Genomic DNA, 20,243 nt, shown 5'->3' with positions numbered 1-20,243 from the left:
TTTGAGTTGCACCCGTTTCAAAAAAAAAAAGCTGTGTGTAGTGCTGTAAAGTCTGTCAGTGGCCAATGTTAACACTACAACACATTATCGTTTTAAGCTATAAAATGATAAATGAAACATGAATACAGATGCATTTTTATTCATTTAGCAGCAAGCTCACTTTAATTGGCATTTGTCATCAAACATGATGGGGAAAAACAGTGAAAAGCATTAAGTGTGCATTTTAACACGGACATCCCTTCAATACAAAACCCTTTTAAGTGAGATTCCAGTTTAAACTAATAAATTACTGTATGCATTAATATTACAAATCATTTGGCAGACAACAATATTGTACAGTTTTAGATTTCTTATTTGTTCTGAATCCCGCTGCCTTTAAGTCAAGGTGAATTGGCAGATCAGGATCTGGATATCTTAATCTTATTTCATGGCCAATTAAGCAGTCACATAGTTTACAGGGCAGTGAGATACCAAATAGTGTAACTTATACATCCATATTTAGTAATGCCCTACTAGTTTAACCCAGTTATCACAGTTTACTGACATGGTTTAACAAGAAAGGCATGATACATGACTCTTGTATTCATCGATATGAGACTGGAGTAGAGAATCGGTGCAACCACAGTGGCATTAAAAACACAGATTTGGGCAGGAACTAAGAATTGCATTGCAGTGTCTTATAACAGCAGGCTGAAATCCAAGGTATCGATACCAGCGATGGGCTCTTTCCAGTAGTTGAAGGTGGAGTACTTCAAAAGCTCCAAATCTTCCTCCTCCTCCTGTCCCAGGGGTTTTTGGGAGCTCTTGGTCGACTTCATTTCCTTGGACTTGGGCATAGAAATGCCAAGGTCTTCCAGCTCTGACAGGTCCAGTGATGGGATGGGCTGCCTCCAAAACAGGAAGGAGTCGAACTGGCTGCTGGTTGTGTCTAACATTTTGATCTGATTAGGAAGAGATTAAAAGATCAGCACAGCACTGCTGACAAGCAGATATTCATTTGATTTCATTAATTAAATAATGAAGACAAGAGTACACTGCATTGGTTGCTGTTTAGAAACCTGTTTACATTTTCCCTCAGAGAGCTCCTCACTTCCCTCCTCACTTCCCATGAGCTATTTTCAGTTAGCCGCTATTTTCAGGGAAACTTGAGCTATTTACATCTGTAAAACAACTTTCATATGCAGGCCAAAGGCTAAAATATAATATAAAATAATAAATACAATTATTAGCTTAATTATAATAAACTAATATATCAATTATACTACAACTGTACTATAATTTTTCATTTAAAATTAATTATTAGGATTAAAAGCATTATACAAGCGATTTACATAAAAATAGCTTTCATGTACATGTCAAAGGAGAAATTTTATAAATCTGCTAAAAACAACTAATTATCAATGATGATTATAAGAGAAGAAATAATAAAACAGTGGTCAATATGATATTGTCTGGATATTTAGCATCTAATTATATAAATATTAGCTCTGTCAAATTGATTAATTGCAATTAATCGCAACCACATTAAAAGTTTATGTTTACATAATATGTGCGGTGTATATTTATATGTATATATAAATACACAAACGTACATGTATATATTTAAATTATTAAGTTATATTAAGTGTTTACATAGATATATGTATTAATATTTATATATGATTTACATTAGTTTTACTTCTTAAAAATATACGTGTATATACTGATATTTCTATATACTGTATATTATATATTATGTAAACAAACTTTTATTTTGGATGCGATTAATCGATTGGATTTACAGCATGAATTAATATAATTAGATGCAAGATTTAAGATTTTACATGTGCAAGATTTATGACCTTACAATAAAACAGTTGTAGGTATTACAAAACATCTTACTACCATTCTGCTTATTATAAAATAAGTCATTTAAAAAAATAGCATGGCAACAAAAACAGTAAATATGCTCAAGAATAAGCGATATGTCTTCTCCCGTCTAATTATATTAATATATTATAATTAGATGCGTGATTTAAGACCATACATGAATAAGAACAAAGCAGCATTATCTTCACGTTACAAAGATGAGATATCATTTAGAAGCTGCAATTTTAAAAACATGAAAGCCAATTATAACGATGACGCCGCTCTAATTAAATGAACTACTGGTTCATGTCGTGTCTCGGGGTGATTTAGCTCTGGCCACACAATGCAGCGGCGGTATACGCCCAAATTTTAGAGACAATCGGTGGATGAAGTCCTTAGATGATCATCAGGAATAGCATGCATGTTTTTTTTTGCAGCATCTCACATGCACATCTATTAAAAGAGAGGCTTGCGCAGCCCCAAAAATAGTGATGGCGCATCTCATGACAAAGCATTTCAGAGATGCTTCAGTCCATTGGCAAGAATGGATTGCAAGCAACTAACCTTAAATAGGCCTGAAGTAAAAACATTTAAATTATATTATTTCTAACTAACAAATGCGGTCATATTAATTTTATTAGACTGCACGTCATGTCTATTAAACACCAAAATGATTTAAAATGCTTTAAATGAACTGGATTAAAATTGGATATTGTTCAACCAAAGGAAAATTTGAAAAACATACCCCTGGAATGTGGTCAGGTTCGTTCTGTTTCAATCACAAGCTGTTTTGCTGTAATTCGGATTTGAAGATGAATAAAAGATGCACCCCGTTTGGTCTCAAGCTTCTCGCCGGCTGCTCAACATGAACCAACCGCACCCAACATCAGTAGTGACCGATTTGCATTAGCCCCGCCCACCTTCTGTGGGTGATTGAGGGGGACCAGTGACAGGTGCATAATTAGCGTCAAGTGGGCGTGGCTGATCTATTGTTTTAATGAAATAGCAAAAATTAATAACTGCATTAATTTGTGTATGTTAGTTGTTTATGAGGTATCTTTACAATTTATGGCTCTCATTTGCATTTGTTAAGGACCCCTTCTTTCTTGCAAGTGGAGTCGTCTATTGTGTGATGTAAGTGCTGCTTGTTGATTGGCTGAGTTCAGCGTCCATCAGGTCGATTGACCCATCTACTGACTGAATTTCCTGTACGCAAATAGACATTTATTGATGATATCAGTAGAATAAAATGCACAGCTTTGGTGCTTTGGTGGTGAATATTTACTTTAATTTAGAGAATACCAGATGGAAAAACTGTAAATGATTCAGTAGATTAATATTAAAATCACATTAGATATTTACAGGAATATAAAAAAGCTTTTAGAGAAGTAAAAGATAACACATTCCTTTTAGGAAATACAGAATATTCAAGATTATATTATGTTTGATCAGCTTCAGAACAAAGACATGAGACAAAAATAAATGATTTACACTAGAGTTCAGCTCATTTTAGTTATAGAAAAACTAAATCAATCCTGTTTAACAGGTAAAGTTAAACATTCACTAAAGTGCATTTTTGTACCCTAGCCACAAAGCAGTCAGTGATATAAAACAAAACTAAATAAATAATAAAATATAAAATAAAATAAACTAATAAAATAAAATTTAAAAAATACAGTAAAATTGGGCTTATATAATATTGCTGCAATCTAAAAGGTTTTATAATAAAGTGTATTTATTGATGTGTTTTACAAGATTAATCAAATGCACTGCAGGGACCGTTATTTTAAAATATATTGGGAAAGAAATATGTAATATACATATATATACAGTAGTCAACATTTGAAGTGGATCAAAACATTTAATCAAAGTTGTCCTAAAACCAAAAACAATACCTGTTCTTGTCTTAGGACAACTATGATGAACTTTTCTGATCCACTGTTGACTATTGTATATATATGACATATACACTACCAGTCAATGTGTTTTTAATGTGTGTGTGTGTGTGTTTTTTTTTTTTTAAGAAGTCTCTTCTGCTCACCAAGCCTGCATTTATTTGATCCAAAGTACAGCAAAAACAGTACAATTTAAAAATATTTTACTATTTAAAACAATTGCTTTCTATATATATTTCTATATACTGCTTTTCTAATAAAATATGCTGATTTGCTGTTAAAAAACATTTCGAGAGACATTAAGAAAGTTCAAGAAAATTCATCAAAGTTGTCCTAAAACCAAACACAATACCTGTTCTTGTCTTAGGAGAACTATGAACTTTTTTGATCCACTTCAAATGTTGACTACTGTATATATATGACATATACACTACCAGTCAATGTGTTTTTAATGTGTGTGTGTTTGTGTTTTTTTTTTTTTTAAAGAAGTCTCCTCTGCTCACCAAGCCTTCATTTATTTGATCCAAAGTACAGCAAAAACAGTACAATTTAAAAATATTTTACTATTTAAAACATTTGCTTTCTATATATATTTCTATATACTGCTTTTTTAATAAAATATGCTGATTTTCTGTTCAAAAACATTTCGAGAGACATCAAGAAAGTTCAAGAAACATTTTTTTTCAGGATTTTTTGATGAATATACAGATCCAAAGATCAGCATTTATCTGAAATAAAAAGCTTTTGTAACATTATACGCTATAAAATAACTTTTGACTGGTATTGCACCTTTCTTTTTTATGTGGAACACAAACGAATGTTTGGGACTGACAGCCTCGGTCACCATTCCCGTTTCATTGCATCATTTTGTCCGTACAATGAATGTGAATAGAACTGTCCTTCTTCTTAAAATTTCCTTTTGTGTTCTACTAAAGAAAGAAAGAAAGTCGTATTGGTTTGGAAAAATAAGAGTGACTCAATGATGACAGATATTCTATTCTATTCTATTCTATTCTATTCTATTCTATTCTATTCTATTCGTCATCATCAGTGCAGCTCGGACCTGCATTTCCTTCCTCCAACCACGCGATGCCACTAGATACCTGCTAATATTTCATATCCCACACGTCTTAAAATATCAAAACATATTTAACAGCAAGATTATTGCCAGTATGTTCTAACATAGCATCTTAACCAAGTAGAAAAAATAGAATATATTTAAAAAGAGTAAATGCGGTTCCGACGTGACGTCACTGTTTACAAACACAAGCACCGGAAGTGAGACAGGCAAAAACAAGATTACGGAAAGAGTGGCGAGAAATAGAGTGACGTGCGCCGTATCAGCCAGACGGGCAAACAGTAAAGCCTGTAGATTTCACCCAAACACATTCACTGGATTGCTGTATTTTACAGTGTATGTTTTAAAAGGGAAAGAAGAACCTAAAGAAGACCTAAAGACCTGCAGAAAGGTCGCTATGGTAAGTTTCTGCTGCTGTTGTAAATAATACAGGGTGAGCTGCTGTACTCTTATCAAGATTGTAAGTACACTAGCATGTTTATGAACTCACAGAGTAGAAGTTGTTTTTTGCAAATAGATTGGCAAATAAATACCTTATTGTTCTAATAACAATCAGTAATTTTGTTGACAGTCAATTTATTATTAAAACATCACATGCAGTGTTTATTGTTTTAAAAGTCAACAATTGCCCATTTGCACGTTTCAGTTTAATAAGTGAGTCTTATCTTAATGTCTTCCTGTTTGTTTCAGAGTTTGTGAAATTCAAAATATGATATCAGAAAACCTCTAGAGCCTCATCCTTCAGTGATCAGGTGAAAACTAACCCTAAGGGTGTTCAAACATGTTACTATTACGCATGAAGTAGTTTTTCTAAGCAAACTATTGTAACTCAAAGGCTTATATTTTTATGTCTGCTTCAGAATTGAACAAGTAGTGCATTTTGGTTTGTGCATGTAGAGTTTGTAAATGCTGACATGCTTTGTGTGCGTCCACAGAAAGCCTCCCTGTGACTCAGCTGTTCCCAGAATTAAGCAACTGTAAAAAACAACACAACTAGGCAGAGGTGTGCCGAAAAACTGCCACTTTAACCGTTTCGTCCTCCGCATACTAGTAATGGACGTGGCTTGAAATCAAGAAAGTACCAAGTTTTTAACTTGAGAAGGAATTGATGTAATATATCTGGCTTTTTGGCACAAGCTATTGCTTTTAAAACGTGGATCCTGCAGAAGTCCCTCAGAAATATGAAGTAAGCAAAAATACAGTTTTTGGAAATAGCAAAACAGTCACTTCCAGATTTTTTATTTTTTATTTTATCAACAACTTGAAGTGTTTTTAAAAACGTGTTCGATTTCCACCCGTTTTTTTATTTGGCTTTGTTAATTATAAGCACACAGTCTCACCTGTCAGGTCATGGCAGATTCTTGCCCAGACACCGTTGATGGTGAGATTATAGGCCTTTCGGAGGGACAGCAGTCGAACGCAAACAAAAATGAGGACTTAGATGCTGCTAGACCACAGGACAAGGAAATCAGCCAAAAAGAGGGCGTCACCAACATCGAGGAGTCCACTGGGAGTGTTCCTCCTCACCTTGCGAAAGATGATCTTACAGCATGCAAAAATCCTTCTCTTGAAGATGATGCTATTGCAGCTCAGTCCATGACTAGTAAAAGCCAAGACAAAACCGATGAATCCGACATCCTCAATAGCCAATCCTACACGCCCAGCCAATCAGAGGTAACGCCCACTTTCTCCATGGCCAGTCTGGAGTTCTCAGAGGAGACTAATGGGGTTCCTCCTGATGGACCTTTGATTTCATCCAAATCTGCTCAGGATGCCAACCAAGTTCCCTCTCAGGAGAGTGAAGGGGCCTGTGTGGGTGCTGCGAGGGCATCAGAGCCTAGCATGCCGGCGTACTATTTTGTCAAGTGGATTACCTGGAAAGAAAAGAAGACGGCCATCATAACACAGAGCGAGAACGGACCCTGCCCCCTGATTGCCATCATGAACATCTTGTTGTTGCGGTGGAAGGTAAGCCATTCACAGCATTACCTGCTCATTGTAGTCAAGCTGTTGAGTACAAATACATGGTGCAAAACAAGTACATTATGTGGTGTTTGCTAAGGCAAGCATCACTTGTACTGTTTGAACAAAACTAAAGCTTAAATATTAAACTTCAGCTTGTAGGTTGTACACTATTTGTTTTACTAATTTGAAAGATACTTTGAATTTTGTAAGTCATCTGACATGCTGAACAATAACTTAACAAAAAATAAGTAGAAAATGTAGGTAATTTGTGTTGCGTTGACTGAAATCAGTAATTAATATAAATATACACTACCAGTCAAAAGTTTTTGAACAGTAAGATTTTTAATGTTTTTTAAAGAAGTCTCTTGCATTTATTTGATCCAAAGCATATCAGTAATATTGTGAACTATTTTTACAATTTAAAATAAGTGTTTTCTATTTGAATATATTTTAAAATGTAATTTATTCATGTGATCAAAGCTAAACTTTCAGCATCATTACTCCAGTCTTCAGTGTCACATGATCCTTCAGAATCATTTTAATATGCTGATTTTATTATTATCATCATCAATATTTAATATTTTTATTTATTTATTTATTTATTTATTTGAAAGAAATGATAGAAATTGGTATTTTTATTTAGCAAGGATGCTTTAAATTGATGATAAAGACGTTTATAATGTTACAAAAGATTTCTATTTCAGATAAATGCTGTGCTTCTGAACGTTCTATTTATCAAAGAAACCTGAAAAAATTATTCAGCTGTTTTCAACATAATAATAAAAATAATAAATGTTTTTTGAGCAGCAAATGAGAATATTAGAATGATCTCTGAAGGATCATATGACTGGAGTAATGATGCTAAAATTCAGCTTTGAAATCGCAGGAATAAATTACATTTTTAAATATATTCAAATAGAAAATAGTTGTTTTAAATAGTAAAAATATTTCAAAATATTACTGTTTATGTAGTACTTTGGAATGAATGAATGCAGGCTTGTTGAGCAGAGGAGGCTTGTTAAAAAAACATTAAAATCTTACTGTTCAAAAACTTTTGACTGGTTATGTACATATCACGGTTTATGCAAAAATATTATGCAGCACAACTGTTTTCAACATTGATAATAACCAGAAATGTTTCTTGAGTAGCATATTAGTATGATTTCTGAAGTATCATATGATACTGAATCATCAACTTTACTGTTACAGAAATAAGTGCCATTTTAAAATATAAAGTAGTTATTTTAAATTGAAATAATATTTTACTATGTTACTATTTTGCTTTATTTTTCATCAAATTTTTCATCAGCCTTTGTGAGCTTAAGTCTTATTCAAAAGCTTTCAAAGAATCTTACTAACCCTGAACTTTTGAACAGTAGTGTATATATAAATATATAACATTCATTGTAATCAACTGTAATCAGTGTTTAGCTAAATGAAACCACCTTTTGACCGACTTTTGACTGACCTAGTAAAAGACTCATGACTGTCCTTATCTGTTACTGTATAAACACAATTTAAGCTTACAGTAAAATATTGATAACACATTCAGGAAAAAAAAAAAAAGTGTTGTGAAATAGAAGAACGAAAAACTGTAGACGAGGGTGTGCCATGACTAAAAGCAGAAGTATTTGTTTGTTAATTTCATGTACGTGCCATTTAGACAATTATATGTTTGTAAAATATAAACTGTATGAACGCCTATTCCTCAGGTGAAGTTGCCGGCTCAGACTGAAGTGGTCACCACAGAGGAGCTGATGGCTCACCTTGGTAAGCTGTTTTAGAGCACTGGACATGCTATACATCAAATTACATTATAACACAGAGTGCATGAGTCACACAGCACGTCTTTCCTGGTAATGGACTATAATAAGTTAAGGAGCTGTAGGGATGCATCACAGTAAACTTTATGGTTAGAAACAGATGGCTGTTGTGACTTAACAAGGAGAGGGGGTGTGGTTACTGTGTGAAAACATTTGTGTTTCAGTACCACTAATGGCACCCCAATCACGGATTATACCATTAAGTGTCTGCTCTTTGTGTAAGTAGTCATTTAGAAGATGCTTTTAGGTTAAGTGCCTTGCTCAAGGACACAATGGAAATACTATCTGAGCCCTCGGCAGGGTCTGAATCCTTACTAGTCCAGATGTTTAAAGGAATAGTTCACCCAAAAATGAACATTTGCTGAAAATGTTGGAGAAGTTTAGAATTATATCACTTGCTCACCAATGAATCCTCTGTAGTCAGATAAAAACGTCACAGTAATCCACCAGTAATTGGCATGAATTGGTTTGTAGGTAATAAATCCATCATGTGGTGTTTTAACCATTTTAACCATTGCTTCTGGCCACAATACAATTCCGTAATCCATAATATTGCTTCGTCCAGTGAAGAAGTCCATTCCCTGTCATCCTTCCATTTCAAACTCTACCAACATTTTTGTTTACAATTGTTTCTGTTTTCACTTGTAAATAGTTTATCTCTGGATCTGTGCATATTTCTCTCCTGATTCAGGTGAGATAATTTTATCACTGGAGAAAGCAATATTTTTAAAAAGGCCTTAATGATGGATTTGTTTATTACAAACATGCAACTTTTTGCTTCACTGGAGTTGTGTGGATTATTGTGTCGGTTTTTGTCAGCTTTTTGGACTCTGATTCTGACGGCACCCATTCACTGCAAGGTGAGCAAGTGATGTAATGCTAAAAACTCATCTTAAATGACCTGAGTATATTTTCAGCCAGTTTTAATTTTTTGGGGAACTAGTGCTTTAACCACCACACTGGTGATCAGCTATGGGTGTAGGTTTTCTTTTACAGTGTCCCTAAAAAGTATTTGGAAACGTTTGCACATTGAAGTCACATACTTGTCATTGTATTGCATTACATAACAAAATTGGTAAAACGAAAAATTGGTAAAAAAATCTTTAAACTTTCCATTTTCTAAATTTTTTATTAACCAACTGACATCACTGTTGTATTGTTTATATTTACAGTTGAAGTCAAAAGTTTATATACACCTTGCAGAATCTGCAAAATGTTAATTATTTTACCAAAATAAGAGGGATCGTACAAAATGCATGTTATTTTATTTAGTACTGACCTGAATAAGATATTTCACACAAAGATGTTTACATATAGTCCACAAGAGAAAATAATAGTTGACCCTGTTGAAAAGTTTACATATGCTTGATTCTGTTTTTTTTGTTTGTTTGTTTAGTGATAGTTGTCCCTTGTTTGTCCTGAACAGTTAAACTTCTCACTGTTTTACAGCATTTTTGTGTATTTGAACCCTTTCCAACAATGACTGTATGATTTTGAGATCCATCTTTTCACACTGAGGACAACTGAGGGACTCATATGCAACTATTACAGAAGGTTTAAATGCTCACCTAAGCTCCAGAAAAAAAAAAAAACAATGCATTAACCTGGTGTTAGCATATGGTGTTCATATTTTTGTTACTCAGCCAGTTTTCGTGGGTGTGGTGGACCTGCTGCATTTTTGGGTTTTAATTCAACACAATTAAAAAAATTTAGGTTTAGGTTAAAATACTCAACAGATTTTTACTTCATCCCAATTACAAGCAATATAAACAGCATGTATGGTTGATATTTGCCCTTTTCCTTTGTTAGATCACATTTATGTATTAAAGAGCTACAACCTTGTGCAGGAATGGCAGGGGCAGAACCACAAAACTCACACTTACACTCACACTCTCACAGACTCTCACTCACACCTACTCACACATACATGCACATAAACCCACATACACATACTAATAGCAGGCCCAGACAATAGGAGGACAGAGTGAAGTTACACAGGACCTAAAATTTCCACTCTTTCTTTAGCCCCGGGTCCAGTGGACCCGAACATCCTGTATGTAATATAAGTGTGTAGGGGGGGTGTACAGTGTGTGGTTATTAAAAATTAAAAATTTGTTCTGATATATGTTCTTCACAGAAAATGACCCAAGGCAAATGAGTATACCATATTTTTTCATTTAGTACTGCCCTTTAGAAACTACAGAAGATACATGTTTCTCAGAAGACAAAATAAGTTACATTTACCCTAATCTTCAAATTCAAAAAGTTTTCACCCCACAGCTCTTAATGCATTGTGTTTGCTTTTGAAGCATCAGTGAGCGTTTTTGTAATAGCTCCCATATGAGTCCCTCAGTTGTACTCGGTGTGAGAAGATGGATCTCAAAATCATAGTCATTGTTGGAAAGGGTTCAAATACACAAAAATGCTGAAAAATTAAGTGCGTGTAAACTTTTGAACAGGGTCAGTTTTATACATCGAACTATTATTTTCTCTTGTGGACTACATGTAAATGTCTTTTAGGTGAAATGATATTCAGGTCAGTGCTAAATAAAAACATGCATTTTATATGATCCCTTTTATTTTGGTAAAATAACATTTTACAGATTCTGCAAGGTGTATGTAAACTTTTGACCTCAACTGTATGTACTTATATTTTCTAATACAATGACATTTGAAGTGTGGCTTAAGTGTCTAAATAATATTTGGAGCCACTGTATATTACCTCTTATTAGGTCATAGCTAGAAAGAACAACATGTGATGAGGATGTTATGCTGACTGATGGGGAGATAAACCAGAAGTGCTTTCACAAACAATACAAATATGCTAGACATGAAAAGGTGACGCTTTTCAATTCACATCACTGAACGCTGAAGTGTTTTTAAAAATGCTTAAACCTAATTCTATTGTTGTTTCAGGCGAATGTGTGCTGTCCATCAAGCCACGGGAGAAAGCAGAAGGCATGGAGCTGAATTTCCAGCAGGTAAATTGCAGTGTGGGAGAACAAGTGTAACAGGCTCAGCTCTGCACAGATCTTCAGCACATGTCTAGTGAATATAATTATCATGTTAAGCAGATGGGCTGTGCTGGAAACCTCAGAAGCAAAACACATATACAATCAGATATTGTGAATGAGGCCTTCAGACTGTGAATAAAGGCTTGTGATCCCTTCATTAACAATTCCGACAATTACAGCGTGTGTTTGTGCTTATAGATGCACAAATGAAAGGCTTCTTTTGTCCATGTGCCATTGCTGTTCCTTTTTGCTCATGATTGAAAATTAGATGTATCCAGTAGAATAACTCAAGCTTATGCAACATAATGCTCAGGTTTTTATATCATAGTTTTTGTTACTTAAATGGCTTGAGTATACACAGATAATATAATTGAAAATGTACTCTACCAGTCAAAAGTTTTCAGACAGTGTTTTTTAAAGTCTCACCAAGCCTACATTTATTTGATTCGAAATACAGCAAAAGCAGCAATATTAAGTATTTTTACTATTTAAAATAACTGCTTTCTATTTGAATATATTTTAAAATGTAATTTATTCCTGTGATCAAAGATACATTTTCTGCATCATTACTCCAGTCTTCAGTGTCACATGATCCTTCAGAAATCATTCTAATGTTCTGTTTAAAGAAACATTTGTTATTACTATTATTATTATTTTATAATACATTTTATTATTTTATATATTTTGTAATAAATGATAGAAATTAATAATTAATTTAATTTAATAATAATTTAATAATTTATATAGCAAGGATGCTTTAAATGAATCAAAAGTTGATGATGAAGACATTTATAATATTACAAAATTTTTCTATTTAAGATAAGTGCTGTTCTTCTGAACTTTCTATTCATCAAAGAAACCTGAAAAATTCTACTCCGCTGTTTTCAACTTGGTTATAATAATAAATGTTTTTTGAGCAGCAAATCAGAATATTAGAATGATTTCTGAAGGACAATGTGACTGGAATAATGGTGCTAAAAATTCAATTTAGAAATCATAGGAGTAAATTACATTTTAAAATATATTAAAATAGAAAACTTTCAACATTTCAAAATTTTATTGTTTTTGCTGTACTTTTGGATCAAATAAATGCAGGCTTGGTGAGCAGAAGAGACTTTAAAAACATTAAAAAACTTACTGTCCAAAAACTTTTGACAGGTAGTGTATATATATAATTTTTATTTTTGAATATTTGAGATGATTAATTTTTCTGAATGTAGTCTGCTATTTGCTTGTCTTGAGAATTGAAAATAGAAATAATCAAGGTTTATTTTATAATTTTTTATATGAAATGAATACTTATAATTATTAAGCTAGGCTTCCATTTATTTGTCAAAAGGGACGGTTAAGACACTTATATTGCTACAAAATATACTTTATATTTACTATATATCATATACCTGAAAAAAACAACCAAGATTACCACAAAAACATTAAGCAGCACAACGTTTTTTAACATTAATACTAATATGAAATGTTTCTTGAGTACCACATCAGCATATTAGAATTGGGGCTGCACGATTATGACAAAAATCATAATTGTCGATTATTACCTTGAAATTGTAATTGAGATGATTAATTATGATTATCACAGTTACATTGAATAATGTTTTGAATAGCTTTGAAGCAAAGCGATTTTTTCATTGTTTAAAGCAACTGCATGCATTTTTATATATAGTTTCTTCTTTAAATATAAAAAGTAGAAATTCGAGTAATTGTGCAGCCCTAATTAGAATGATTTCTGAAGGATACTGACCCCAAACTTTTGAGCTATAATGTGTTCATCAGCTAATTTAGTTTTTAAATACAGTTTGCATGATTTCAACTTAATAGATAAGCTGAGAGCAATCAGGATGTTTTGTGGTTAATATTACACTATCTTCCGCTTGACACAGAAATCTCAATATCTCACACTCTGAGGTCAATAACATAACCATGATAAATTTTCCTGAAATAGCTTCACATATCTGCATGTATTTTGTCTCACAATGCTTTATTTATATTTCTCATTGCCTTCTCAGAACATGAGCGACGCGATGGCTGTGCTGCCAAAGTTGTCGACAGGCCTCGACGTTAATGTGCGTTTTACAGGTGTGTCGGATTTCGAGTACACGCCTGAATGCATCGTCTTTGATCTGCTTGACATTCCTCTCTACCACGGCTGGCTTGTGGACCCACAGGTACGTCAGCAGAAAAATGCTATAATGTATTACATGTAATACAATGTAATGTAATACAAGTGCTTCATTCTTTTTCAGAGTCCCGAGGTTGTGTCTGCAGTGGGCAAACTCAGCTACAACCAACTGGTGGAGAAGATCATAGATTTCAAGCACTCGACAGATAGCAGTCAAGTCAGCGAAGGTGCATTTAGTGTTAGTTCTTATACGCAAATGTGTATCAGAGGTTTGTGGACTCATGGCTGATGGTAAGTCCTAATCTCTGTTTGTTGGCAGGTTTGATAGCAGAGCAGTTTTTGGAGTCCACAGCAACCCAGCTGTCTTATCACGGCCTGTGTGAGCTCAACACGACAGCCAAGGAGGGCGAACTGTCTGTATTTTTCAGGAACAACCACTTCAGCACTATGATAAAGCACAAGGTGTTTAGCAGCTTTCCCACACCAACACTCTCCAGCTAAGCTGATTATAACAAGCCCAGAGATGTCAGGCCGCTTTAAACCTGCCAGCACAACCACCAAAAAAAAAAAAAATGTCTGGGCAGATTTTTATAGCAAAAATAGCACAGAAGTATTTATTTCCCAAGTTAAACATTTAGCTTGAGTAACTGCATTTATAACTTAAGACAAGATACAACAGGCAAAAACACCTTTTTTAACGGACTGGTCAATTTTGAGATTTTAGGCAATCTGGCTTTTTTCATCCCTAGTGAAAAATAAATATACTAAAATGTATTTAAAATACATGTATTTCATGCTAAGTATACTACAAATACAATTATGTACTTAATAGAAACACCCTGCAGTTGTAGTTTTAGTATACTAAACTGGTATATTTAAAAACTGCTAAATTGGAGCAATTAATTTTGCACTTAATGCACTTTAATTGTGCAGATGTAGTGCTGAAGTCTAGCTAAAGATTTACTGAAGTATGTTTGATTCTGTTAAAGTGGAACTATTGCAAGTACTCTTTAGGTACACTTTAAATATTTTGCATTTGAAGACCAATAATATTTGAAGATCATACAGTCCTCATCAATCATAACATTAAAATATGTTTTAGGCTTAATATTAAGAAATGTGCATTGTGCACAAGTAGTACTCCAAATAATATGTCAGTAAATATGTTAATAGACTTGAACTATACTTGCATTTTTTATACAAATGCATTTTAAATCTGTCACTTCCAGAACAAAAATTTACAGATGATGTACCCCGTTGTCATCCAAGATGTTTGTCTTTCTTTCTTCAGTCGTAAAGAAATTATGTTTTAGGAAAACATTTCAGGAATTATCTCCATACAGTGGACTTCAATGGTGTTCGCAAATTTGAACTTCCAAATTGCAGTTTCAGTGCAGCTTCAAAGGCCTCTAAACGATCCCACCCAAGGAAGAAGGGTCTTATCTAATGAAATGATTATCATTTTTTTTTTTTTAGATAACCAACATTTTTGTACTTTTTAAGCACAAAAGCTTGTGTAGCACAGGCTTTGGGATGCAACGCTACATACTATTGTCATCATGTCGAAAGGTCACACGGAACGTAGGTGGAACTACAGACCCAGCGTTTACAAAGTGAACGCGCAAAGAGTAAGAAAGCGCAAGTGTCAACAATATCCTCCTCTCAAGTTGTAGGAGAAAATAAGATGGGAGTTTTTCGCCATGCTCAGTACACAGACAATGAACTTACACATGATTCGTAGTAGTGATGGGAAGTTTGGATTATTTTACCAACTCGGACCTTTGAGTCAACAACAAATCTTTTTTTGAGTCATTTCGTTCATTTTAGCAAAATATAATTAAATATTACGTTTTACTTCCCCAACACATCTACTGCTTACACAAACGTTGATCACACTACAAAGAAGCAACATAAGAAACAGAAAAGATTCATTCATTGTTTACCTGGGCCTTTAGTCTATGATTAGCTCACCTCACCTCTTATCTGACAAGTTTTCAGGTTTAAGTCATTTGTTCATCACGTGACACCCCATAAGCTGAACGAATGACTCGAAAAACCCAAAGACTCGAAACAATTCCTAATTCCAGTACAGAACCTAATAGGATGTTGCATATGCATGACTGAACGAATCACTCCCCGAGACGACTCGTTCTTCCAGAGTCACATTGAAGATTCGTTCAAAATGAAGGAATCGTTCAAGAACGACCCATTACTAATGGACATGCATCCCAGAGCCTGTGCTACACAAGCTTTTGTGTGTGATGAAAAATGACAGATCGTTTTACTAGATAAGACCCTTCTTCCTCGGCTGGGATCATTTAGAGCCCTTTGAAGCTGCATTTAAACTACATTTTGGAAGTTCAAAGTCGGGGCACCAATGAAGTCCATTATATGGAGAAAAATCTTGAAATGCTTTCCTCAAAAACCATAATTTCTTTACAACTGAAGACAGAAAGACGTGGACATGGACATCTTGGATGACAAGGGGGTGAGTAAATTATTTGTAAATTGTTGTTCTGGAAGTGGACTTCTCCTTTAAATCCAGTAAAATCAAGTAAAATACAAGCAAAAATCAACACTTTTCATGTTGTATGTTGATAATGATACTTGAACCATATTGAATTACCTTCAAATATTAATGGAAATGGCTTTGTCTCAGTTTTTGTCAACATCTTATCCGCTGACTAGTTCAATGTGTGAAATTGCAGGGTCATCTTTACCTGCTGGTCACAGATCAGGGATTCCTGCAGGAGGAGAGCGTGGTGTGGGAGAGTCTCCATAATGTGGAGGGGGATGGGAATTTCTGTGACTCAGACTTCAGATTGTGTCACCCTTCCCAGAAACCCTCAGCAGCCAGCCAGCCCACCGCACAACAGCAGCAAATGCAGATCGATCAGGTGATTAAGATTTTGCCAGCTGGTTCCTGTCATAAGGCGTAAGAGTAACCGATAGCATCACGGTCTAGCGTGTTCTACCTCCTCCTCCTCAAATCCTAATGCAAAACAAATCTACATTAGTTCCCAATTATTCTATTTCTGATTTTTAAGTTAATAGCTTTTGAGAAAGCTGATTCATTCAAAGATTCATTTAATGAATGTTTGGTTGTGTTATCAAGGACTATCTGGTGGCGATGTCCCTGCAGCAGCAGCAGGGTGAAGCTCCTGGACCCATGAGTGATCTTGAGCTGGCAAGACAGCTGCAGCAGGAAGAGTATCAGCAGCCACAAACACAACAGCACCAACCCTCAGCAGGACAGGTACTTCCTGTCTTTACTTCAGAAGGCAACGCTTGTGCATGGCATCATTCTTTGAGACTAAATTCATGAAACCCTGGCAGAATGAATTCATGAGTAAATCATTTATAAACCGTTGTGTAAATTGTTGCATTCGGTGTAGTGCAGGAGTTTACATAAGAGTAGATTCATGAATGATTTACACATATTTGTTTTACTTGTTTCAATATAAACTACTGTTCAAAGATAGTGTTTTTAAGCCTCCTATGCTTAACTGCATTTATTTGATCCAAAATACAGTGAAAATAGTAATATTGTGCAATATTATTACTATTTAAAAGAAAAGTTTTAACATTTTAAAATGAAATTTATTTGTGTGATGGATTCTGTTTCATGATTCTTCAGAAATCTTTCTAATATGCCAATGTTAGTGCTCAAGAAGCATTTCTTTTTATTAGTGTTAAAACAATGTCTTTAAAAAAACAGTAGTGTAGTTCACTCAAAATTAACTCATTTACTCACTCTCATGTCATTCCAATCCAAAACATTATTATAACTTTTTATTTCACAATTCTGTTGAAATACAGAATTCTTCCAGTTTCTCACAATTTTGGTGTTTGTTCTCAGAATTCTGAGAAAAGAAGTTGAGAACAAGAGAAGAATTGTGAGATAAAAAGTCACGATTACCCTTTTTATTTCCATAGCAGAAACAAAAAATAGAATTGTTAGGCGTAAGAATTCTGAAAAAATGTAAATTGCAAGGTGTAAATTCTGATTTTAAAAAAAGGTCAAAATTATGAGTTGTAAAGTCTAAATTAGTTGTTAAACTCAGAATTCTGAAAAAATGTAAAAATTGTGAGATAAAAACTGAGAATTCTGGAAAAAAGTATAAATTGGTGTAAAATGAGAATTCTGAAAAAAAAAATCGAAATTGTGGGACGTAAACTGAGAATTCTGAAAAGACAAAAAAATTGCAAGATGTAAACTCAGAATTGTGAGAAAAAAAAAGTAAAAATTGAAATACAAAATTAATTCATGTAAAAAAAAAATTCAAAATTGCGAGATGTAAATTAAGAATTGTGATTGTTTTTTAAAAAAGGTCAAAATTGTGAAATGTAAACTCCAGAATTCTGAGGGGAAAAAAGTTAAAATTGATATGTAAATTCAGAATTCTGGAAAAAAAATTTTTATGTAAACTTGGAATTCTGAAAAAATTGTTACATTTGCGAGATTTAAACTCAGAATTCTGATTTAAAAAGTCTAAATTGTCAGTTGTAAAAAATTTAAAAATTGTGAGATGTAAACTCAAAATTCAGATTTTTAAAAAGTCTAAATTATGAGTTGTTAAAACTTAGAATTCTGAAAAAATGTCAAAATTGCGAGATTAAACTCAGAATTCTGTTTTTTTTTAAAAAAAAATCAAACTCATGATGTGAACTCAGAATTATGAGTTGTTAAACTCGGAATTCTGGGAAAATGTCAAAATTCTTACACTGAGAATTCTGAAAAAAGTAAAAATTGACGTATACTGAGAATTCTGAAAAAAAGTCAGAATTGCAAGATATAAATTTTGAATTCTGAAAAAAAAATAAGAACTGAAACGTAAACTCAGAATTCTAAAAAAAAAAAAAAAAAAAAGTAAAGACTGGCATGTTAACTCCGAATTCTGAAAAAAAGTCCAAGTTTTGAGATGTATATTCACTTTTTCTAAAAATAAAATGTCTAAATTACTTCCAAAAAAGCTTCCACAGCTTCCAAGAGCTACATAAAGTTTGACATATAATCTTTTTTGGATAAGCAGTTCCTTTAGAAGCCTGAAACTGTTGTCAAATGCCCTTTGTAAACCTTTCCCCACTCAGTTATTGGTTTCTGCAGTAGTGTAGTGACAAAATTCAGAAGAGTTACTGAAATTGACCTCTAAATATGTACTGTCTTCATATCCCTGCAGGTGAGAGGTCAGGCCGCATCTCAGCACGGAGGACAGAGGCGTCGAGAAAAGAAGGACGACTCAGATTGTTGCATTCTTTAAGTCAGAGTCCACTCACCACCGTAACCAGACTCTCAAAGCCAGTTCAGCTTAAGTTAACAGTTTCTTCTGTACCACTACTGAAACAAAGGACTTCACTCTTACCTGACCTGTCGTCCCAATGCCAAGCCTGCCTTTACAGTACAGTTGACCCCCTTGTTTTTTGCCTTTCCTTTATCCTCATGGTTGGAACTGTTGCTCATCGTTGTCTACTGGACCAAATAAAGGTAGCAAGTGTTTCTAAGCACTAACGAGTGTTCGAGTGCTAATATGGAGCTCCTAACTATGCCGCTGAAGATCCAAGAGTGTAATGGTAAATAATCAGGTATTGTAATAAGAATTTAATATTACATTGAAATGCTACTGTCTCAAGTTGATCTGTACATAGTTAGTGCTCGACGGCTTTTCATCCAAAGGGATGTACAGTAAACTAAGTACACAGGACTCTGCTTTGATTGGCTCAGCACACCGTGGAGCTCCCTGAATCCTGTAAACTGAGCTAATAAAGCCACCTCTGTTAACAGGAAATGTGTGACCACTGATTTCTGAAATGTCTGAAATATTAGTATTACACAAAGAATCTGAAGTGCAGCATTTTTGGTGCAGTGTCATCAAAATCATTTTCCACACATACACAGTTAAGTATTATTATAAGCACATGTACAGTGGGCTCCAAAAGTCTGAGAGCACTTGTGAAAATGCTTCTGTTTTGCATTTTTATTTAATACAAACCCGATAATCATGTTCTCCATTTGAGTATAATCCAAAGAGCATCTTGTGCTTTAATGGAAGACAGAACATCTGGCTGGCTGTACAAAGAGACACATAATCAATGTTGCAAATTTACTTGACAAACAGTGTCTCTGCCTTTTTATATCACATCTGATTTAACTTTCAAAATTATTTTATTTCCAGATTTAAATCTGGAAAACATTTTTTTTTTTTTTTTTTTTTTTTTTAAACATGGTCTGTGACTTTTTAATCAACATTTTTTTTTTTTAAATAATAATAATACTTCTATTCAACATGGGATGCATTAAATTGGTAAAAAGTCATAGTGAAGACATTCATAATGTTACAATAGAATTTATATTTTGAAATTTTTAATTTTTTATTTTTTTTCTAGAATTCTGAGTCTCATCTCAATTTGTAAAATTTTTCATAACTTTAAGTGTATGTCTTGCAATTTTTGAGTTTACATCTACTAATTTGGACTTTTTCTTCAGAA

General features: G+C 33.8%; 2 protein-coding genes across 3 annotated transcripts; one reads left to right on the top strand and one right to left on the bottom strand.

The window, feature by feature from the left end:
• Positions 1-131: 131 nt before the first annotated feature.
• Positions 132-2,757, bottom strand: mllt11 (MLLT11 transcription factor 7 cofactor). Its single transcript, XM_051136046.1, has 2 exons — positions 2,594-2,757; positions 132-941 (listed from the first exon to the last, which is right to left on the bottom strand). Exon 2 carries the CDS (start codon positions 933-935, stop codon positions 678-680), a length of 258 nt encoding a protein of 85 aa, XP_050992003.1. The 5' UTR covers positions 936-941; positions 2,594-2,757; the 3' UTR covers positions 132-677.
• A 2,273-nt stretch (positions 2,758-5,030) lies between these two features.
• Positions 5,031-19,572, top strand: mindy1 (MINDY lysine 48 deubiquitinase 1). Of its 2 annotated transcripts, none has more exons than XM_051137224.1 (12): positions 5,031-5,221; positions 5,512-5,573; positions 5,757-6,007; positions 6,149-6,789; positions 8,499-8,556; positions 11,526-11,590; positions 13,645-13,803; positions 13,882-13,984; positions 14,077-14,219; positions 16,466-16,654; positions 16,873-17,013; positions 18,938-19,572. In XM_051137224.1, the coding sequence occupies exons 4-12, from the start codon at positions 6,172-6,174 to the stop codon at positions 19,016-19,018; spliced, it is 1,557 nt and encodes a 518-aa protein (XP_050993181.1). In that variant the 5' UTR covers positions 5,031-5,221; positions 5,512-5,573; positions 5,757-6,007; positions 6,149-6,171; the 3' UTR covers positions 19,019-19,572. The 2 variants fall into 2 exon arrangements, with proteins under 2 accessions (XP_050993181.1, XP_050993182.1); XM_051137225.1 differs by having other exon boundaries at positions 5,032-5,221; positions 5,757-6,495; positions 6,592-6,789; positions 18,938-19,568.
• Positions 19,573-20,243: the final 671 nt, after the last annotated feature.

This window comes from Labeo rohita, chromosome 19 (genome assembly GCF_022985175.1).
Source record: "Labeo rohita strain BAU-BD-2019 chromosome 19, IGBB_LRoh.1.0, whole genome shotgun sequence".
Lineage (NCBI taxonomy): Eukaryota > Metazoa > Chordata > Actinopteri > Cypriniformes > Cyprinidae > Labeo > Labeo rohita.
This window is presented reverse-complemented; position numbering and strand designations above follow the sequence as displayed.

Coding starts and splice junctions, on each gene's coding strand:
- mllt11 (XM_051136046.1), bottom strand. CDS start 935: ATGTTAGACACAACCAGCAGCCAGTTCGACTCCTTCCTGTTTTGGAGG.
- mindy1 (XM_051137224.1), top strand. CDS start 6,172: ATGGCAGATTCTTGCCCAGACACCGTTGATGGTGAGATTATAGGCCTT. Junction 6,790..8,498: donor TCTTGTTGTTGCGGTGGAAG/GTAAGCCATTCA, acceptor CCTATTCCTCAG/GTGAAGTTGCCGGCTCAGAC. Junction 14,220..16,465: donor GCACTATGATAAAGCACAAG/GTGTTTAGCAGC, acceptor GTGAAATTGCAG/GGTCATCTTTACCTGCTGGT.